The sequence below is a fragment of the Gadus chalcogrammus genome, chromosome 9, assembly GCF_026213295.1.
Source record: "Gadus chalcogrammus isolate NIFS_2021 chromosome 9, NIFS_Gcha_1.0, whole genome shotgun sequence".
NCBI lineage: Eukaryota > Metazoa > Chordata > Actinopteri > Gadiformes > Gadidae > Gadus > Gadus chalcogrammus.
In genome coordinates, this window is record NC_079420.1 from 10,380,811 (window position 1) to 10,404,087 (window position 23,277).

Below are 23,277 nucleotides of genomic sequence, written 5' to 3' on the forward strand. Positions count from 1 at the left end.
CTGTGTAGAACGATTCAGTCTCGATTCAGATACGATAATAATCTTCTTTTTCTTTGGGATTATTAATTTATTAACTTTTGGATTATTAACAGTTATAAAGTATCAACTTTATAACTCCGTTTTTACTGGGTCTATTGACATAAAACAAAGACTTGCATAGAGATTGAAGTAAAACAAAATAACCACAAACAAGTTCCTTTATTTTTCTTGTTATGATCCGTTATATTGTAGGCTCCATTCTGATCAGCACACAGTTGCAAGACAACAGTAACCTGTTGTTTTACTAGTAGTAGATTTAGCTAACCTGAATATTTACAAGCCTCCTCTTGATACACTGACATAAAAACGACTGTCTTTCAACCACTTTGAAAAGCTTTCTTTCATCCCTGCGCACCCTTTCTCCATCCCAATCTTTATTTTTCTATGTTGTGACCCTGAGGGCTTTCTTCTCTGCCTCTCCACATTTGCCCCTTTCACACCGCCGCAAAATCGGGGCCGGTTCCGGGCCAGTTCGGAGCTAGGGCCAGGGCTTTGGTTTCACACCGCCAAAGAACCGGCTCCGGCCCCTAAAAACCGGTTCAACTCTGGCCCCACTTTGGAGCTGGGCTAGAACTAGAACCGCTTTTACGCCGGGGGCAGGGGGCGGAGTTATCCGTACCTTCATAAACAGGAAGACCAACGAAGACCGGCATAAACAATGGACGTGAATCCGTGTATGGTTCTTTTTAGTTTTTTCTGATTTTGTTTTAAATCGGAATATTCAAAGAACGAACCATACACGGATTGAATCGAAGACGAAATTGTTGTTGTTGTGAACTTGTGTTTGAAACTGGCGCGAGGGTTCTTCTGCGCGCCTAACCTGACGCTTGATCATTGTGGTGGTTCAACGCGCCAACGCAGCTAGATGAGTCCATGTCCATGCAAGTGAACGGAGCGTTCCCTCTTCGTCATAACTATCAAACCAAACATCCTTCACATTCACCGAGCGAACATTATGAAAGTAAAATGCACATTTCTCGCTAAAAATGTTTCCATAAACGCATTTAATGGCGTAACTATGTTACTATTTCCACCCAGAATAAGGAAAGATGTCGGCCGTATGCTTCTGTCCAAGCTCACTAGCGGAGACGTTCGTAGTGACGTCATGACGTTGCTCACGCCGGCTACTCCAAGTGCCCCTGACTGCAGCCCGCAGATCGAGGAGGAGCTAAATGTGGGCGGGGTTAAACGTTTAACCCCGCCCACATTTAGCTCCTCTTCGATCTGCAGGCTGCAGTCAGGGGTTACTCGGCTCCATGGCTGGCTCTGGCCGGTGTGAAACCAACCGGTTCTTAACTGGGGTAAGGCTGGAACCAGTTTGGAACTGGCCCTAGCACCAGCCCGGAACTGGCTCTCGGTTCTTTTTGGTGTGAAAGCGGCAAGAGGTACGTGTCATCAGATGACAATACGGTTCAAATGAAGACATTCTGGCGCTCAACTCCAGGGCGTGGTTGAGGGGGCGCCCACTGGAGCGCCGTGTGGGGAGGAGGGGGGAGGGAGGCGAAGGAGCGGGGGGGCGCCTTATCAGTGACGTCCCTCTCAAATTGTTTTACTTCCATCGCTTTGGCGCCCCCTCTGGTGCGGCGCCCCTATGCGCCGCATATAGTGCATACCCACTTTTTGCGCCACTGGGTAGGCATCAGTGCTCTTGAACGCTTTCAAGATATCTCCACTGCATGGGGAGGGGTTGTGGACTAAATAAATATATATGTCATGAAGATTGATTTGAGGCAAGCATACTAATGGACTAAAAAAAAAAATCTGTGTATGGTTCGTTCTTTGAATATTCCGATTTAAAACCAAATCAGAAAAACCAAATAACAGAGTAGTTTTTTGGTTTTTCTGAATTGGTTTTGAAACGGAAAAAGGGCAAAAGGAATAAACAAATAAACTGCATTTTTCTGTTTTTTAAATCAAAACGGGAATACTGAATAATCCAGTTGCTTGTTTTGTTTGTGTGATATTTAGATAAAACCACAATGAATGCCGGGAAAAGGGCACGTGGTTTTAAAAAAATACATATAATGACGTTTCAAACTTTCCATTGAGTCTCGCATTTTACAATGGCCAGCTTTATTATTTCCGTGGGAGCCGGCGACTTAGTCTGCGAGTGGACGATATGACCGTGGAGAAGATCGCCATGATATTCCAGGTGGCTGTTTACTAAGAAACCTAGCTGGTCATAAAACATTAAAATACATCTAAATGACAAGTAGCCTACATATTGTACAATAGGCTACATAGAAGAAGAAAGAAACTAGATTCCTTCTTCGAAGGTTGTTCTCCACACAGAACCTCCTCATAACGGAGCACTTCGGTGCACCAGATTGCTTTAGAGCGGTACTGATCTCGTCGTGTCTTTCCATTGTCAAATAGTTCACGAATAAAATCCCCATATGGTTCAAGTGCGGCCATAACTAAGGCTAAATATAATTGGACAGTCTATCGCTTGTTTAGGTGGTAGGCTCTTTTTTCTTCGCTCGCTGCGTTCTGCCTTCTGGTGTAGCCTACAAATGTATCTATTTTTGTTTTTCTGTTTCGGGTTTAAAAAACCAACAAACAAACACAAACACAAATGAAATGCCGTTTATTTGTTTATTCTTTTTGCCCTTTTTCCGTTTCAAAACCAAATCAGAAAAACCGAAGAACGACTGTTATTTGGTTTTTCTGATTTTGTTTTAAATCGGAATATTCAAAGAAGGAACCATACACGGATTGGATCGGAGCCTAAAATCGATAATATCTCTGTCTCTCTCTTACATTCAGATGAGCGGTGTGGGCGGCCATACTTGGCGAGATCGGTCTTGCAAATGGCGGCGTTCCAGAAAACGTGACGTAGATGAACCGTATGAATAGGGAACGATTTCGAACACAGCTAGTCACAAAGTCGAAAGGGAACGCTATAAGTGCTCCGAGACCGGAAATGACGTGAAACTCGGAAGGCTGGTGTCCCGAGGCATAATATGGATCAAACCATAAAAACCCCAATGACACACGATCCCTTTTCCGCTGCACATACGCGTTGCCAAACTGCGGTCAGATGGTCGCAGTTCGTCCGAATATCACGTTTAAAGCGGCGGTTACGAAACGTCAAGTCATTCTACCCGCATCCAATCCTCGGGGAAACCTTTTCACAATCTACATACGTGACAAACACACCTAGTCCAGCACATGTTTCAGTGACGTGTTTTAACGTGATGGTTTTATTCTATCACACTTAATAAAGTGCGACTACGTGTCTTTACTTTCCACCGACTCAAGGGTTCCGCTCTTGAGAACCAGGATGTGAACCGCTTTCGTTTCTCTCCTCGTCAACCTCCGTGTTACACTTTCAAGATGGATGCGCTCGCCTAGATAGGTTTCTGTTTCTTTTTCGATCTCGATGGACCCCCTGTCCCGGGCCGCTTCGCCTAAACACTAAACAGCGTTCAGTTCCGATCAGTTTAATCGATACGAGGTGACACACCGAGCGGTTAGGGTCACGTTTCAGACCTGACCGGATAATGTTGTACAGCGAGGCTCTAACTTCCTGGTTTTCCCGATCTTGTTAACAGTAGAGTCCAGTAGAGTCACACAGCGCAAACGGGTCCGGCCTCCACATATACGGTCTGGGATCCAGGGTGGGTCCAGCTGAAATGGTTCAGGCCGGCATCACAGGTCTGATGGTGGATTTCCAAAGCTCCTTCTAGCCATGGACCGTACATATGGTGGATTATCGAGCAAATGTGGTGAGCTGGTTCTCCGTGTGTCAGAATAAGTTTCACTTTTGGTGACGTGGTAGTCAATGTTAGAACCAGTTTCGCTTTAAGCGGTTCGTTGAAAAACGTTTCACTTTCAGCGACCAACTGAACGCGTCGGATCGTCTTTATTCTCCGACATTATTACTGTACATCTTGTGCTTATGACATTATCAGTGTACCTCATGTACGGGGGAGCCTCAGACGCCATAGGAAACGGCACAACAACATGTATGCTATGTAGCCGACAGTTCTTTTTTGTATTAAATTTTTAGGCTCTAGAGTTGAGTTTTGAATTTATAGGCGAAATTGTGTGTTCTTAATATGTCCTTCCTTTTTGATGACTTCATGTATTGACTCAGATTTATTTCCTGTCTCTCTTAAGCTGTGTTGATCCCCGTGTCCAAGAGTTCCGTCGTGTTTGAGAAAGTTCTGGCTCCTCTTCAGGAGTCGTTTCTTTATGGAGCGTCCAAGGAGGCCTTCAGATACCCCTCTGCCTTTCTGTTCAATAACTCCATACTGCAGGAAAAGGTCAGTGGCTGTTATGGTTGTTTGTTTTTTTACACTTCGAAAATGGCCATGGATTTCATGTGATGGTGGATTAAAATTATAATTTTATTGTTACTCAAGCTAAACCATTTATTGTCTTTTAATAAATGTATCTGCGTAGCGTTCTAGTCAGTTAAACCAAGCAGGAAGTCAGACAAGAGCGGTTCATGTCGCAAGATAGGGTGGAAAGTCCACTACCAACGGCTTTTCCTGGTTTTCCTGTTTTCTACCCAACAAATGAATGGCACAGATTATTATCTTTAGGCTCAAAAAAACTCATACCAACACATTTGAGAAAGGAACAAAAACACCCTGGTCCACCTTGGTGCTTGTTGACCTAAAAAACGATGGAATAATTGAACTAATCCACCATTGTTTCCTCCCTGACAGTACAAAGCGTTTCGGGCCAACCGACGAGAGGCTGGCTACTCTGAGGAGGAGTTGAGAGAAGGATACGGATTCTTGTTATTTGATGACATAGACAAGGTATGAGGAACTAGTCGAGTTGGTCGATCATTAAAGCAGAAAATACCCCTGGGTACAATTATTAATCATTTTTTATGCTGTGTGTGTCTGTTTATTTCTAAAGGCGGCCAAACTGGGGGAAACTGGTGTGCTCACTGGGAACAGCACATGCAAAACACTTGGAGATCCTTCGAAGGGTAATCATCATTTTTTATGATGAGGTTGAATTATTATACAGGGATAACAAAATGTATCTATTCAATTTGAACGCAATGCTCTCAGAACCCTGTACACCCTCGAACTAGCATCCAACAGATTCCTACTGCAGGTTTTCTTGTTGTAGGCCACTTTGAATTAGTTTGTTAGTTTCCACAAGGTTATCCATAGTTATTCTCAAAGGAGTGGCCCAATCACATTTTATGACACACTGCAAGGTGTGTCTTCTCTGTGTGCAACAAAGAATTGGGATGACAGTTAGAGTTTACACTACTGTTCAAAAGGACAACTTGAAAGACACGTTAAGCGAAGCAACATAAGAAGTGACTCATCATGTTACGCAATAATTGCGTAATATGAAAAATCCCTTAATTTTTTGGTGTAATGTTCTATTCAATCAAATGGGAAGTAATAAACTTCATTATTGCCTCACTATAGCTCAAGATATTTTTTTAATTATATTGTCTTGGTTCTCTTTTAGGAGTTTATATAGCAAGGTACTCCGACTGCCTGGCTCCTGATCACTGGTATAGTGGGAAATCTGGTTTTATCGTTATCATAAAGCTGACAAAGGTAAGGTCATGTGGAAATGTGGTTCATTTATTGTCATGAGATCAACATTGCAAGAATCCCCTATTGCTGTTTGCTATATTAATATAGTAGCAGTAACAAGTAAATTCCTATGGTAAGATTCAAAAGACTTGAATCCAGAGCCCAAAAAGGGAACAAGATTTTGAAATAAAATAATTGTTGCACTTCACGCACCTCTGATTGATAGGCAATATGGATTCTCCAATCGGGGGAGAGATTGCATGATTGGTCAGAAAAGGCCTAAAATTTAAATATGCATACCGTATACAATGGCAGGCGCCCTCTAAACATCCCATTTAAGCTAAAAGTCTGATGAGTTGTAGTGTAGATTTGAGTGTGAAGCCAATTGAAAAGGTGAATGCTTATCTCCGTTTCATTTGTCCACAGGGAAGAAGCAACAAGGTTAAAGAGAACTACACTCAGAACTGTATTTCACCGTCTGTTGGGTTTGACTGTCATGAGTCCATAGAGCTGCCTATGGTATCGGCCAACACCAGCTCGTTCCTCGCATATGAGAGAACACAGGTACGGTCTGACACTCTTAGGTTTACGTGTAGTCTGTGTCTCACCCCCATGATGTCAAATAATACAAGAAAGGGTTGAGATCTAGAAGGGAAAACTATGTTTTACAGGTAAAATAACACGATTAATCCAGGAGGGAAATGATGGTGTTGACAGAACAACGCAATCAAACCAAAAAACATACAATCTATATATCCAAGTGTAGGTATATAGCCGTGTCAAGTAGATGTTCAGAGTGTTTTGTTCATCTTGCAGTACTACCTCTACGAAGCGCTGCCCAGTGAATGTAGCAATACAAACCCAGCTCCAAGCCACGTCTGTCCATTTGCCATTGTGCCATTCTCATATGACGATGCAAATACCAAGGCAACGATATCAAGTTCTCAGGAACAGAGGTATTGTAGCACTATGCATACATAGTCATCCTGTACGCATGAACGTTTTGTTATTTCAAGTTTGTAACATTGGTTATGTCTTTCCAATTTACCCTTTCAGGGAGACAGAAGGAAAGGGTAAGTTGAAATTGGCTAGTTTCCAAAGAAAGTCATTAGAAATGTATTCTACATCCAGCCATACCTGGGGCCTTCTACACAAGGGACTCAGTTGGTCAGTACTCGTGACCTTTTGTCATTGCAGTATTGAACGACTTTATGTGGAGCGGCCAGCTTCATATCAGCTCCCAGATCTTCCATGTGCGGCTGAAGTCCAGGTCGGGGACCGTGGTCCCTGTAAAACTGTAAGGGTAACTAAAACATAAGACATTTTTCATCCAAACGGGCAATCCTCACAATGTTGTAACAAGGATTTTTCTCTGTTTATCTTTTCCCCCCGTGTCATAATTCAAGGCCTCCAGTAGTCAAAGTAGACCAAGCAGTTTCCATGGTTACCTTGAGACAGTTTGCCCCAAAGGCTGTCTTTGAAACTCGTTTCTCTGGGGAAGGTGTGTTTTTTTTAAAAGTGTTCCTTCTATTTTTCGTATTTTGCTGTTATGTTTTTTTAGCCTCAATTCTTTTTTTTCAATTCCAATGAGAGAACTTTGTTTTCCTCTAACTTTTAGTGTGCCTGGATGGCATCTGCTGCAGTGTTCATGAGTTTATTCCTGAAGAACTGGAAGACCCCTCCCTTTCCCTGCTTATCCGAGAACTCAAGGACAAAGATCTTGTGAGTCTCAGTGTCCGTGTGCAACATATACAAGCTTTTTTTTGGACAGCTTTTAGGAGTCCATACCCCCACCCCCGAAACAACCTAACTTACCCCTACCCCAACCTAACCCTTAATACTTTTGACAGGGCCTTACGGTTCACCTTAATGAAAGTGGGTTTCTGATACTGCTACATTCGTCCAACTTTGCTACATGTACAGGTAAGTTCAGACTGTCTTACAGCTTTTAATACTTGTCATTACTTCTCTTTTGCCATTTCAAAGTCCCACTTAAATACCTTTTCTTCCAGGTAACCAGTCCCGCGTAACTGAGGCCCTGCAAGCCATGTTTCTGTTTCCAGGATCAAGAACCATACAGAGGGGTAGGCAGAACATTGGTATATGAATACAGAAACAAGGGCTGCCGAAGTCACCGGTCAATTAACTGATTCATGCATGCTTTGTACCACCCCATCAGCAACATTAGCAAGAGCTACAGATCATAAACAAACTGCATTTTCTGGATGTATAATTGCTAACTGACAAAGCTTTATTACCTGTTTTATGACAGACACCAGAGGAGAATTGGAACATTTCCAGATTTCCTCTGACATTCTTCAGATTCTACCGGCATTGGACTACGCAGAAACTGAAATGCAGAAAATCCCCATAGGCCCAAGTGGGGACATACGTGGACAATTTGAGCAACAAATTAAAAACTATGCAGCACTAGTACAAACTGGCCTTGCAGAAAACTCGTCGAAGGACATCAGCCCGCTTTCACAGGATTATGATGAGTCTGTCACTTCCCTTTTCTCCAACCCAAAATGGACTAACCGGTTATGGCAATGGCTAAGGTCCTATCTCAGCCACCCACACTCTTTTCAGCTTCCTGTGTACAGTGTGACCGAACTTATGGCCGCTGGAAACAAACTTCAAAAACAGGTCTTCAATGAAGATCTTCCATCTGTAGAACAAGCTCCAGGGACCATTTGTAGTGTTGTTCCAGAGGAGCTGTTGACAAGATCCACAGCATTTGATGTTTCAAGCAGCTGGCAGAGGGTTCTTGACAAGAAAGACTCTGAGACTAATAGCGTTTTGAATGATCCGTTATTACGTAACCCCACAGCGGAGTTGGTTGTCAGCATTACCTCTGCAGAGGGGACCTCAAAAGTCGTGGACGAAGGTCTTCGTGGGAGCGACGCAGTGGTGGCATCCAAGCAACTTTCCAATACACCAATGGCCACAACAAATTCAGTTGATAAGAACCCATTGGAGAATACAACTCCAGGGGTGACCCAGCGGAAACCTTTGGGAAGACCCAGGGGTCGCCCTAAAGGTAAAAGAAAACGTTTCCAAGGGTCTAGTCCACCAGCAGATGAACCTCTGAACTCTACAGCTGAGAGTCCGGATGAGAAGACAAACCTGGCACAAAGCAGATTGGACAATGATTCTCCAGAAACAGAGTGGACTATATTATCAACGTCTCAGTGCAAGGCTGGAAAACTGACCTACAAATACAAGAAGGTCCCAAGGTCTTTGCAGCTGCAAGAGGATGAAAAACAGCAAACAAAACCGAGGAGATCGACAAGATCAACAAGATATGATCCCTGTTCTCTTTTAAGGAAAACGGATCGTTGGGACTTGAGGCCGATCCTCACTGCATGTGGAAGAACTCTTGTCCCACATGGCTCCCTGAATAGCTTGCTTCAGAAGAATGAGTGTGAGTCCACAGATCTCGAACAGCACTTTAAGGAGACGGGGAGCGAAACCTCTGAGGAAGCTAGTCAACTGGAAAAAACGGACCCTGTCGCTGGAGGATTGGCCGCGAACATTGTAAACTCAGTAGACACGTGTCCCAATACAGAGTTGGGCTCTCCTCGGTGTGAGACCTCCAGTTCTCAAGCGGAATCGAGAGTCCAGCCCATGGTACTCATTGCAGAAGCTGATAGCACTGGCGGCGTGCAATCCAGTGCAGCTGATGATTCCTTACCTCTGCAGTACAGGAACAACAGTGAACGCTTGCTCTTCAAGTTGAAGAAATTATTTTCGAGGAAAAAAAACACACAACTGGTTTTGGACGATTCAGTATTGCCAGTCGACGCAACGCTAAGCACTGAACCGTCACTCAAGAAAAGCAAATCTGATATGGACGGAGAGCCGTTGAGCACTGAGTCAAATACAGAGTGCCAGGATTCCAGAGGAAGAAACAAGGACGTTTTGATAGCTTTTGCACAGGCATTAGGCCTAACGCCTATAGTGCCAGGGTTAGTGCCAGGTAGGATGGAGGAAATCCGACCCATGGTTTCCTTGCAGCCGGGGGTCCCCTTCAGCCCCGAGGCCCAACTCGTACCTCTAGAGGTTGAATCGGCTCAGGTCCTACACGGGGGCCCATTACCAATCCAAGAAAAGCCTAAGGTGGAACGACCGCTGAAAAAAAGGAGAAGAAAATGTGAGTTTGTTTTTAATTTTAATAGATTAAGCATCTGTTTCAAATATCAAAGTATAGTTCAAAGCACTAATTCAATACAAGGAGGTCTAATGTGTAAAATTTGGTGGCATCCAGTGGAACGGACTTGGCGGAAATGGAATGTAGTATTCAGAAGTGTTTGTTTAATTGTGTATGATCCCATGAAAATGAGAATACTGTGCATCATGTTCAGTGACCATGGTGATATGACGAAGATAACCGATTGCAATTTGCTAAACTGAATTATATCCATGCTACTGCTGTAGCATAGCTTGTGCGATTAAAATTAAGGGTTGATATTTCTCAATACGGAAAGACCGTCTGACACTGGTCCATTACAGGCCAACGTAGTAGTTGGAGGGAGAGGGGTTAAGGAGGGTATTTGGTTGCAATCTACTTCGCCGCTAGTGGCTACTAAATTCTGCACACTGACCATTCATCTTTGATATTGCTGACTGTATTACTTTGCATTGACCTTGCAGGGGGGAAGGATTTAACTACACCCTCTTCTTCCGACGCTGAAACGCCCGAAAACGAAGAGTCTACAAAGAGCAACTCGGTTGAGACGAATCTCAAGGAACTGTTGAGTGCCAATGGCCAATCCAACGCTCTAAGTTTACTTGCTGATTTGGCACTGGGCGATGGCAATAACCAGGCACAGCCACAACTCGACCCTTTGTCCATGAAAAAGCCAGACCCAAGGTCAGATGTAGATAATTGTCTTAATGATGGCACCAAACCAGATAACCGGTCGGTTCTTCCTTCAACGCTACAGCATCCTGCTGATAGTCCTTTACTTCCTCCGAATTGTCCCTCACCAGAGGGTATTTTGGGGAGCAAGGATGTTATTGGTTTGATAGCTCAAGAACATGATTACTCGTGGTCCTCTGCCTCGCAGATGCCTAATACAAGTTCTCCAGCTGGAATACCAGAGCATTCCCAGAAAGGGCCTCTAGAAGGCTCAAGTGAACACAGAGCTGCTGTGGGACACATGACCAGGGATGCAATTGGAAGTAGACGTTTCAGGCGTTCCCGCACCTTTGTTGAAAGGAAGGGAGTTCTCCAAGTCACTAGGAAGTGGAAAGGAAGTTATGACTTTGATCTGGACAGCAAGTTTACGAATCACCCTGTGGAGAAAACGGTTTGCAGGGGCTTGCATGGGTATGTGTATCACCTTTTATAAGCAAGTATGTTGTATATTTGAGCAACTTGTATGTGTTTGTATATACTTGTTGAAATTTATGCAACACAAATGTTTTTTCCTCATTCATTTCTACACTTTAAACAGAGCCTGGAATTCTGCTGGAAAGGACGGTGGTGAAGAAGCTCAACTCCTTATCCACATGTGGATAGGCCTCTTCTACAGCCGCTCGACGCCAAGGTTCATCCATTCAAGTCCTCTAGACTTGGTGGATTGCCCGGAGAAGTCTGATGGAATTGTGTCTGCGCCAACCGTACCCGAGACGGCCCCTGTTGTAATTGGACATTTAGACGTACAAGATTTGGAGCCCATTCAAGAAGATCAACACTTCCTTAACCAAGGAGAAGAGATCTTAGACCTGTCAATTAAAAAGCAAGATGTCAATGACGGCAGTGACGTCTCTGTCTCTCATCACGAGATGAAGGGCAAGGAGGCCTCTGAAGCGATTACCAGAGATGCTGGAAGACCAGATGAAGGCCCAGCTCAATGTCAAGCCATACATAGGGCCTTGGAGGTTCAACCTTTTTATAGGCCATCCAAATTACCATGGGCACCAAACCTATCTAATGACAAAGTGCAACCAATGGCTGCTAAAAATGTTGATGTTGCGCGTGTTGATCAGGTAAGCAACTTTATTTATGAATATATTATGTAGACATTTTGAACAATTCAAAATGCTTCAAATGCTTTAAAGGTGTATCTAAAATGTAACTTTTATTTTTTCCAAAGGTTTACAAGTGTCTGGGAAATGAGCTTGAAAACAATGATATCAACGATGTTAACATTATCAAAAGCACCAGTAAGAGGTCGGACACAAGTAAGCAAAGTGCCACAAACTTGGAACATTCTGCTGTAAACTCTCTCAGTGAGGATAAAACGTGTGACTCCTCAGGCAAAGTTATAGCAAACATAATTATTCAGCCACAGCTTATTGTAGAGGCTCAGGCAAGCATAGATCCAGTAACTTCTGAAATGGAAGAAAGAAAGGAAAATCTAGAAAATGCAGAAGTGGCTGGTGATCCACCAATAGAAATGGACTCTGCATGTGACTTCATGAAGGGCATAGCTGAGGATGGTATTAAAGAAAATGACCGGGCTGTTTCAAAAGGTGAAGATCATCTAAACAATGCAGACTACAGTTTACCATTGATGGATTATGAAGATCCTACAAATGGGCATAAATCACCAGTGCCTTATGTAAGTTTACCAGACGATGAGACACAGTCCGCAGTTAGATCCATCCCACTCCCACTTGGCTCTAATGAAAACTGGAACGAGAACGAAGACGGTCAATCAGCAAGGGATCAAGTTCACTTTGCAAAGGAAGACAATCATTTGGAACCAATATCAGTCAGTGATCGCAAGGATGATCCAGGGGGTTCCGATGTGAGCGTAGTTAGTTGTGATCCACAAAAACAGGATGATAAATTAGTAGGAAAGGAAGTTGAAACTGCTTCCATTTTAGCTCAAAATGCAGCTTCTCATCAGCGTGCCCATTCCCCACTAAATGGGGTTTCAAAATTGGTCCTAGATCCAAGTGAAATGCCCTTAGTTGGTAAAGACGATTCAAAACAAGAAGTGGAAGCTGGCCCACAGGTCCTACCTTCAGAAGACAGTCCTGTGGAATTAGCTGATGAACCCAAAGAAATGCCGTTGAGCATATATATGTACCGTAAACTGCTAGAAAATGGGGAGAAAGTCCCAATAGAGGAAAATGTACATTCAGTTTCTGAATGTCTCCTTGATTCTACACATAAATTGGGCTCAGAGGACCGTGAATTGGACAAGAGATGCCCCCCACCAACTAAGGTAGATGGTCCAGGTTATTTCACACTATCCCTTGTTGGAGAACCCTATGAGGGGGATGGAACAAAAGAGATATCCAGTGATGAGATGTTATGGATGCAATATGCAAATACAGACTCCTTCATGGCTGATGGCGGCAGTGGTGATTATGATGATGGGGATGATGCCATTTCAGAAGGAAACTTTAACCTTACTTTGGATGAGTCGATACCTGAGGAGCATGATGATGACTCCATGGATGACGTGGACAGTGAAATTGAGAGTCAACAGAGCAACTCTGATAACCATTCTACTCCGTTACAGGAGGGTATTGAAGGCAAGAGCCAAGCTAAAGTAGAGACAGATATGAGTGCAGTTAGTTGCACTCATTCATATGATGACTTGGTTGAAAATGAAGTAGAATCTGCCTATATTTTAGCTAAAAAAGCAGCTTCTCATCACCCATCTCATTCCCTCCAAGATGGAGTTTCAAAATTGCTCCAGGATTCAAATGAAAGGCCCTTAGATGGTAAAGACGATTCAAAACAAGCAGTTGAAGCTGGCCCAAGGGTCCTACCTTTACAAGATAGTCCTGTGGAATTAGTTCATAAACCCAAAGAAATGCCAATGAGCATAGATGTGTTCCATATGCTGCTTGAAAACGGGGAAAAAGTCCAACCAGCGCAAAATATACTTTCAGTTTTTCAGGACAGGGATTCTAAACATGAATTAAGCACAGAGGACGGTAAACTGGAAGAGAGATGCCTGACACCCACCAAGTGGGATGGTCCAGTGGTTTACTGCCAAGCAACACTTGTTCAACAATCCTGTGAAAGTGATGGTAAAAAGGATGCAGCCAGCGATGACATGCTACAGATGCAATGTGAAAATTCGAAAATCTTAATGGCTGGTGGTGGAAGTGGTGATGTTAAAGACGACGATCAAGATGATGCCAGTGGATATGATACCATTTCAGAAGAAAATCTGAGCCTTGAATTGGATAAAACATTACCTGACAAGCATGATAACAATGACTCCAAGGATGAAACAAACGTTAAAATTGTGATTCCACAGGACATGTCTATTAACGATTCTACACCTATAAAGAATGGTTTTGGAGTTGAGCGCCAAGCTAAAGTGGAGCCAGATGTGAGTGTAGTTATTTGTAATCATCAAGAACCGGATGATGAATTGGTAGGAAAGGAAGTTGAAGCTGCTTCCATTTTAGCTCAAAAAGCAGCTTCTCGACAACCATCCAATTCCCCTCAAGATGGAGTTTCAAAATTGCTCCAGGATTCAAGTGAAATGCCGTTAATTGGTAAACACGTTTCAAAACGAGAAGTGGACACTGGCCCACAGGTCCTACCTTTGCAAGACAGTCCTGTGGAATTAGCTCATGAACCCAAAGAAATGGCATTGAACATAGATGTGTACCGTACGCCGCTAGAAAACGGGGACAAAGTCCAAATAGCGAACAATCTAATTTCAGTTTTTGAGGACAGAGATTCTACACATAAATCGGGCTCAGAGGATAGTGAAGAGGACGAGCGATGCCTCCCACCAAATATGGGGGATGGTCCAGTGGGTTATTTCACACTATCCATTGTTGGAGAACCATATGAGGGGATTGGAACAAAAGATGCAGAAACTGCTTTCATTTCAGCTCAAAAAGCTGCTTCTCCTCAGCCATCCCATTACCCCCAGTATGGGGTAGATTCAAAACAAGAAGTGGAAGCTGGCCCACAGGTCCTACATTTGGAAACGGCGATTGAACCTAATGAAATGGGAATGAACACAAATGTGTTTCATATGTTGCTAGATAACAGTGAAAAGGTCCAGAAAGATGAAAATGTACCATCCGCTTTTAAGGAATGTAATTATGAGAACAAATTGGGCTCAGAGACGAGTGAATTTGACGAGAGATGCCCTACACCAACCGTAGATGAAGACCCATACGAGGAGTTTCCTTCTCGGATTTCTAACAAAGTCTGCAAAATCGTACCCGAGGAAGAATGCGGAAAAAGCTCTGCACTTTCACATTTGTCGGGAAAAGAAGTGGATGCTGGGCCTGTATTGAAAGCGGGTCGAGATCAAAACCCTGGAAGAGATCTCCTTGAAGACAACCAGACTCCGAGTTACAGACTGCTTGAAACCATTGAACTCCCTCCCTCTCTACATCAAGGCCCAGCTCTCTGTAGCGAATCAATGAATATGGACAATCTAAATGATGGAACAAGACTTGTTAATGTAGGTATAACACCTGCCAAAAAATCGCTTGTAAAAAGGAAAAGGAGCAGGTTTTCTGATATTGTTCCTTGTCCCCCGAAGAAAATGAACATCATTCAGGAGATTTGTGAAGCTCCAGTACGAGTCCTGACTGGACTTGAAAGGACTGAGGTTCGACCTGCACACATCTACAGAGTAAAATACATGGATAACCAATCTCTTTCCAAAACTTCTGATGATAATCAGTCTCTAATCCCTGTCCTACCCACCCCACTGATTGACAAACTATCGGACAACCGAAAAGACATTTCAAATCACACATCTAAGGGCGACCAACATGAGAACGAGCAAGAGATTTGCTCAAGGGCTGATAGGGTTTCAGTACTTGGTGTTGGTGAATGTGTCCCGAAACAGACTAATGATATTGATGCCTTTCATCATGTGGAAGAACGGGGCCATTTGAAACCAAGCAGAACTGTCCCATCCAGTGTTTCCATGCAGTCCGGTGAAGGTGAAAATCTCAGTTCCTCCAGCTGCCAAGATCCATTCCAAGACTGTCCAGTTGAGAAAGGACTTGGTCCATCATCCTTCAATTACACAGATCCCTCATCAAGCTCCTTCAAATATACTAATTATAGGTTTACAAAGACTGTGTCAAACTCTTTTGGGAATATCACTGAAAAATGCATGAATTCTGACCTCACGCAATTTTCAATAGAACAGGACTTTCTGATCTTCTCAGAGGAAATGAAAAAGCTTCTTTATGGCAATAAGAGAGGACCGGGCAAGAATCCAAACCACAGGTCCATGAATTCTCACCCTAGTTCTGACCGATCGCCATCCATCATTGACCGGTCCATGGACGAGGACATGCCAGAGAGTGGTCTGGAGGAACCCATGGGAAAAAAGAGAAAAAATCCCTCTTCTAGAAGAGGCAGCACAGAGGCTAACGGTGCGCTGTGCGACATTGAGGCAGTCAGCGCCAGGTCGTACCGCACCATGATGGACAATGTCTGTGCAGGGAAGAGTTACCTGACAGAAACGGACGGAGCATTGAGAGAGTGTTCCGGCCCGATCAAGAAAATGAGAAGCGAGATGTTTGGCGGCATGAACCAAGGTCTGAATATGGTTGTGAGGAAGTCTTCTAATATGAAGTTCAAGTTCTTCATATTGACGACGTCAGAGGATGCCTTCTTTAAGGACACCAAGGTGAGTCCTTTACTAAAAATACTATGATTGACCCATATACAGGGGTTTTTCTAGAAAAAATTCACAAGGGGGAAAACATCAATGGCGAGGGAGCAAAGCGACCGAGCGGGGGGGAAGGTGTGGAAGGGGGGGTTCCCAGTGGTGTAGTCTATTTTATTGTAGTGGGTATACTGTGATGATTCCCTCCCAGCCTCGTACAATCCCGCCCCACCGGTACGTGTACGCGTGTGGCGCTTATGGGGTGTCGCACCACAATCACTAACGCAGGGGTCTACAACCCACTGATTTAAGAGTATAACGATTATGAGCAATCATGGAAAGCTGAGTAGGTTTATCCGTTTTAATAACAGTATGAACAAATACAACACAAAAATGACGAGTTGTCCTTTGTATATCTATAGTAGCAATAGGTGGCACATGCTAAACAAGGACAAAATCTACTCAAAATAATTTAATGAACTCTTTACAACCATGGCTAACCAGTGCATGAGAAGGAGATGACAGGAGACTAATGTTTCACTCTTTCAATTGCTCTAATGTTTCACTCTTTCAATTGCTCTAATTTGAGCTCTTACTGTTGTTATCTAACATACCATACAGTAATTGAATTGTGTAAAAGTGTGAAATTACTGCACCTTAAAAATGACCATGAATTAGCTATACTCTCATTTGCATAGTGATTAACATTATGAATTTCAATTGTGTATACCAACTGTATGTTGGCTGACATTTACCTAACTCTTTTCCCCTCCACTCTAACCAAGGATGCCTGTTTTTAAATTCCCTAGCCTGACACCCAGTCTGAAAGGCTGGCCAGGGGTTCTCATCTAAAAGTAACAAGGAGATATAAAGTGGGATTAAAACATTGTCTTCTGTTGACTACTTATTATGTGGTTTACACATTAATATGGGAGGACTGGACACACACACACACACACACACACAGACAGACACACATGCGCGCATGCGCACGCACACACACGCGAGAAGGAGGGGCTCGGCCCGCCAACTAACGTGAAGAGACGCATGGGCAGCTTCGCAACAGAGACAGGGCAGAGCGCGCAGGGGGAATTTTATGAATGGTGAATGTAGGAGATAATTTCCCCTGCTTAAAGTATTTTATTGCAGTTATACCCAATCGGTATTTGCGAAAAATAAACACAGAAGTGAAAGATCTGTCACAAGACGATTGATATACGTATCCGTGCACATTTTTAAGTGGGTATACGCAAATCCTGGTGCGTTCCTAGTGGGTATACGGCGTATACCTGCGTATCACGTAGACTACACCACTGGGTTCCCCCCCCCTTCCGCGGTGCGGAGCTTTTGAAAATTTGCAAGACAATCCTTGCTTTTCTTCACCCCGCGGCACGACATTTTAAAAACACTAAACTAAGTCACCAAACGCTATATTTTCTTTCTTCTCAGACACTCTCAGATTCACTGAACTGATACATTTGGTTCGGGAGAAGAGATAAAAGCCCGCCTACACTGTAAACTGATTGGTTGACTTACCGATCCAGGCCAATCAGGAGGAGCCTGAGGCTCACGTGCACACTGCCTCATGCACAGTTTCTAGATCCCTCTCTGTTGTGCTGCGCGCTCGCTACACAGATGCGAACGCGGTTAGGAGCACGTCTGTCTCCTGTGCGCGGTCTTGCTCGCTCGCTCTCCATTCCGGGAGATTTTAAGTAATTTAAAATTTTCGACAAGGAGGCGCTGGGTTGAAACAAGGAGGCGCAGCGCCCCTCTTTCCTGGTTTAGATTAACCCCTGCATATATATCAACAAAATCTGATGTTACGATTTCTGAAATGAAAAAAGGGGAACATCTTCAAATTTGCCTGTTAACATGTAATTATCAATGCAGTAAAAGATCTGACAGTAGATGCCCAATGGTTAACAATGATTTATTTGAAACTTTGGTAAACCACCCAAAAACAAGCAACTGTTTATGGTGAAAATATATAATATATAGGGCTCAATAAAAATAGTGGCCCATGATACTCTTCTGTACTTTTTACTTGTGTTTCCACAGTGTAAATACCAACACTCAAGCCAGTTCCCTGTAAAGGTGTTTTAGTGCGATGTATTACCTTACGAAGTAAATGTCTAGATATACATGACAATTGTGTTTTTTAAAGGCACAATTGGAAGGTGCTGGCCATACTGAGGAACAACCATACCACTTCCTCCTGAGTAAGCAAAGTTCCTCCTCATCGTTGCTCCTCATCATTCTAAAGAACGAAGACATCGCAGAGCACATAATTAAGGTAAGCAATCTGCTTGTAAAACAAGAGGGCATCGCTACATTAATGGTCAATATTTTATTAACCTAATGTCTATTCAAGTATCATGTGTATACATTGTTTTCATAGGTCCCCCATCTGCTGCAACTGAAGAAATCCGCAAATGTGCTGTTTGCTGGGATCGACCATCCAAAGGACATTGGAAACCTGACCCATCAAGACATCTTCAAGAAGGGAGGGTTCATCATGTTGGAAGGAGCCTCACTGGATTGCCTCAGCTTTGGTAAGACCGCTTCTCTAAATACTGCCTTCTACCATTGGTCCTGTTATGAATATCAATTACAATCCTGACTTTCTGTCTGAAGGCCAAATGAAGGCATTGTTGGACTTTTTGCAAGAGCTGAGCAGAAACGGGAAGTGGAAATGGATACTGCATTACAGAGACATTCGCAGGCTAAAAGAGAATTCAAGGTAGGCTGTGAAAGTACACTTTAAAACATTCTTCTTTCTTCATTTATTCTGTTGCCCTATTTGGCACACAGTTTTTGTTTATTTTCTTCGATATGGTAAATTCCTCATCATTTATTGTTAATCAAAGGTTGGTACTGTTGAGCAAGTAGTGATTCTACTCAGTGTGTCAATTCTGTTGTAAGAAATCAAGTTTACAGAACATGTCAGATTGTAGTAGAATTTTTCCGATACGTTACCACTATCGGAAAATCCTCAAGTACTGCTCAAAATGGTATTGCGAGTACACAAGTCAATGCGCCGATCCGATACAATCACATGACTTGCCAATTAACTACACAAGTCAAGAACATCACAAACACTATGGTGTCAAACTTTGAAAAAAGTCTGTACATGTTGGTCAGTTTCGGCGACCCTCCTACGTAGGAAGGGGGCACACTTGAATATTACCTCCCACTTCCCCACTCCCCTCCAATCAGAGCATTGCTAAGATTTTGTGGATCAGCGGACGAGCAGCTCCGGCGGGGGGAACTCGGCGGCAGCTCAGCTCCGGGAATACAATCCCTTTCTCTGCCGGACTGCCACCGAGCTCCCCCCGCCGGAGCTGCCGGACTGCCGCCGACACATCGGCGGCCGCCGAAGCTGGCAGGTCCGGTGGGGGTAGGTCTCGGCGGCAGCTCCGGCGCGGGGAGCACGGCGGCAAGTCCGGTAGCTCAGCTCCCGGAGAACAATCCCTTTCTCCTCCTTACTCCTTACTTGTTGTGGAAGTACCAGAGACGTCAGACAGTCTTTATGATTCATAATCAGCGTTTGTAATAACGGTAACGGCGTTATTTTTTCAGTAACGGGGTAACCGAACTAATTACTGTTTCCGTCGTTACAACACTGTTACCGTTACTGTACGTTAAATGCGGTATGTTACCATGAATTGATTGAATAAACTGCGTAATCCGAACGCACCTCTGGCTCCAAACACAAACTGCTAGTGAGGAGACCGGATGGGTTAACAACGAGATAAGCTATTATGATTGGCTAAGGCAGAGTCATGTTTCATGCTAGCCAGTCGGAGCCAGTGTTTTTACACACAAGCCAGGACACGTGCGCCACACACATGCACACGCACACACCAACCAGATTCAATGAAGCAGCAGAAATGGCGAGTCCGGAGCAATCCGATGAAAAGTTGACATTTTCTGTAGTATTCGGCAGATGTTCCACAGCCTTTGCAACCAAGCAAATAAAAAATTCAGTTGGAAGTATATCATGGCCTTGAATGGGCAGTTCAACCATTTAACACATTAAGGCCAAGTAAAAACTGCTCAGAAAAATCTAAATTCTTTGACATATAGCAACTTTATTTTTTTACAGTAACGCAAATAGTTACTTTCCCTGGTAACTAGTTACTTTTATTATAGACTAATTCAGTTACTAACTGTTACTTTTTGGAACAAGTAGTGAGTAACTATAACCAATTACTTTTTTAAAGTAACGTTCCCAGCACTGTTCATAATATAATCCGAGGCGCACATAGCTTTTGGCCGTGGTATTAGACATATTATATAAATACCCATACATAATATTATTATTATTATAGTATATGATATAGATTTAGAGCTCCAGGAGTCCGCAAACGTCAACAATCCCTTCTCCTCCATGCCGTTGTTCAGTCTGACAGCTCATTGGTCAATGGGCAGCAGCTCATTTGCATTAAAGCTACAGACAACTGTAACAGCGCATTCTGAAGGGACTTAAACAGAGGGGAATAGCGGTAGGCGAGATTTCTTTTCCTAAAAGCTATTTCCAGCAAACCGCTTCAAAAACATGTTTTCTGGAGCACAAATACTGTTTACTTGTTGGGAAAACACTATAATATGTCTCCTTTAAGCTGCGTTCGTTAACGGACTGAGGTGGAAAAAGTCGGAATGGGAAACGCGTCGTCTCCGACCGACGTGCGTTCTAGCTACCAAGTCAGAAAAACATTGATGCTCATGCTAATCTACAAGAAAACCAATTTTTTATTGTAATTATAGATTGTAAAGGTAAATTATCTGTTCTGTCAACAATTTAAATTACAATTGGGGCATTTAGCAGACGCTTTTATCCAAAGTGACTTACATCGGTTAATACACACATTGACACACCGATGGCAGAGTCAACCATGCAAGGCGACAGCCAGCTCGTCAGGAGCAGTTAGGGTTATGTGTCGTGCTCAGGGACACATGAACACTCCCCAGCTCAGGAGGAGCTGGGGATCGAACTAGCATTCAGTTACAAGACAACTGCTCTATCTCCTGAGCTAAGCGAACGCATAAGGGGATTTTATCGGTTAAGCTAACCCTCAACAGAACGTGAACCTTCTAAACATGGCCGTCATCGATAGAGAACCCTTCAACAAGAACAACTGCTATTAGTAGTTACAATGCTAGATGCTGTATCGGTATATACTTGGTATCGGCCGCTACTCAAGTTTAGGAATCGGTATTGGGAGGGAAAAAATGTTTACGATCATCTCTTTTTTAGTTTTAAGAGTCTGATATGAAGTGTTTTAGAATTTTTTTTTTAAATTTTAAAAATTCCAATAAGAGATGCAGAGAACATTGGACATGAGTTGTATATCCTCCACCCTTCCCCAGGTTCAATGCAGAGATGATGGATAAGAAGAACCTGATGAAGAGCAGCCAGGAAACTGGAATAGTGGAGGTGCTGCCATACCACGAGTGTGACCAGACCTGCAGACCCCACCCCCGCTATCTCAAGTGTCTGATGCAGCTTCAGGTCCAGAACATCACCGCCCGGTACCCCGTGTTTGTAACCGGTAAGTGGGAAGGTTGTCATGTGGTCATTCTTTTACCCTTTCTGCCCTTTCAGAATGATGAATGATTGAATCATCGTCTTCCTGGCACTTAAGATACACACTTATTGTATGTTGTACATCCTTGTATTTAAAAATAATACTTGGCATTATGTAGCACCTTATCCTAGCTATCTTTGTTTGGGGAATGGTTTAACCTAGCGATTGTCAGTGCCATTTGGTTTTATGAACCTTCGTAAATGTTGTCTTTAAATTAAACCTAAAGGCGTGCACATCCTTCTGCAGCCACTTTAAACGTTGAAAAGATTTGAGGATGTGAGTGAAGGACACCACCGTTGAGGTGGTGTCCTTCACTCACATGACCACAGAGATCCGGTTCCATTCCCCTCTCAGAGGGTTAGGGCCACATGTCAATTTGAACTTGAGTACTGGGTTTAAAGTCAGTATTCTGAGATGATAATCTGAACTCCAAAAAGATAATCACACAAGTATTGTTTTGAGTTCTGAGTTTAGTCAGAATTCTGAGATTAAAATCAGAATTCTGATTATAAACTCAGGATCAGATTCAGAACTCCCAAATAAGAATCAGATGTGCCCCTAATCCTCTTCCGTAGCTTCCACTACTTTCGTCATTTAGGGACATTTTTAAATTCAAAGACAGTTTAAAAATACAATTTGATGCATTTTATTAAGGAACAGGCCTCCTGCTAAAAGTTGTCTACAGGTGGAAAGTAGAGTTGGTGGTTTTAACTCAGAACCTTCTCAGAGTCAATCGCTATCCTGCCAATGTTCTATCATAACATGAACATTTTCTCTCCGTTCACAGATATAACTAATCCAACGGAGGACAGATCCTTTGAAAGACATGGAATTTTAACCATGAATATTAACACTCTGCTGAATGTAATTGAACGTGAAAACTTTTCTCCAAGTACCAGTATTTAAGACTCAGAGTGGTGGCTATGTCAACAAGGTACATGTAAAGGAATTTTCGTAGACTGACGTGTTTAAATTATGTACATAAACTTCAATACCTCACTGTTACTAATTCTACCTACTATCATCCTAGATATAGGGTTATATGTAGGGTTAGGGTTCCAGTTAATACATCAACTAGCACCCTACTGCTAGAACTACAGCTTCTAGGAGGAGGTATATTTTTTCATTTTTGTATGATTAAAGTTTTACGACGAACAAATCAAATGTATAAAATAAAATGGCTGCGTTTCGATTTTATATCTTCAACTGAATCCTCAACGAAGCTACTTTAGTGATGTCATTGGTTCAGGTTCTCAGAGCTGTTAGCTGCTTCAGGTGGGTTTGAGGTACAAAGAATAAACCTGGCCATAGCATAGGCCACTAGGTTGAGTTATGTATTAAAGAAGCTCATTCTTCTAGCAAGAAAGAAGACCACAGCGGCCTGGTGTACGAGGGACATGCTGCTTTATTCTGTTCCAGAATTGTAACCAAACGCTACTAAGCCAAAGACGCCAGTTATATTGGGTCACGTCACACAGCGCTGCCTACCACTAGCTCCAGCCTGGGTTTGTGTCTGGTATCAGCAGGTAGGACGGGGGTCAAACTGGGGGTAGGACCAGG

The 23,277-nt window shown here is 43.2% G+C and overlaps 1 protein-coding gene across 3 annotated transcripts; it reads left to right on the plus strand.

Annotated features, from left to right (window-relative positions):
• Window positions 1-2,974: 2,974 nt before the first annotated feature.
• tasor2 (transcription activation suppressor family member 2) lies at window positions 2,975-23,249 on the plus strand. 3 transcript variants are annotated; one of them, XM_056599514.1, is made up of 23 exons: window positions 2,975-3,496; window positions 3,594-3,767; window positions 4,162-4,307; window positions 4,716-4,811; window positions 4,915-4,987; window positions 5,488-5,579; window positions 5,985-6,122; window positions 6,375-6,514; window positions 6,615-6,631; window positions 6,756-6,855; window positions 6,965-7,059; window positions 7,177-7,280; window positions 7,409-7,481; window positions 7,571-7,642; window positions 7,831-9,711; window positions 10,212-10,890; window positions 11,018-11,552; window positions 11,660-16,150; window positions 18,294-18,422; window positions 18,528-18,681; window positions 18,764-18,869; window positions 21,500-21,681; window positions 22,505-23,249. In XM_056599514.1, exons 2-23 carry the CDS (start codon window positions 3,731-3,733, stop codon window positions 22,621-22,623), a joined length of 9,459 nt encoding a protein of 3,152 aa, XP_056455489.1. In that variant the 5' UTR covers window positions 2,975-3,496; window positions 3,594-3,730; the 3' UTR covers window positions 22,624-23,249. The 3 variants fall into 3 exon arrangements, with proteins under 3 accessions (XP_056455489.1, XP_056455488.1, XP_056455487.1); XM_056599513.1 differs by having other exon boundaries at window positions 2,975-3,767; XM_056599512.1 differs by lacking the exons at window positions 2,975-3,496; window positions 3,594-3,767 and adding an exon at window positions 3,776-4,007.
• The last annotated feature ends 28 nt before the right edge of the window (window positions 23,250-23,277 follow it).

What these genes read in the sequence shown, in the direction of transcription:
- tasor2 (XM_056599512.1), top strand. Translation starts at nt 3,941, where the DNA reads ATGACATTATCAGTGTACCTCATGTACGGGGGAGCCTCAGACGCCATA. An exon ending in ACTCCATACTGCAGGAAAAG is followed by an intron (nt 4,308 to 4,715) that starts GTCAGTGGCTGT and finishes CCTCCCTGACAG; the next exon opens with TACAAAGCGTTTCGGGCCAA. An exon ending in TCGCAGAGCACATAATTAAG is followed by an intron (nt 18,423 to 18,527) that starts GTAAGCAATCTG and finishes TTGTTTTCATAG; the next exon opens with GTCCCCCATCTGCTGCAACT.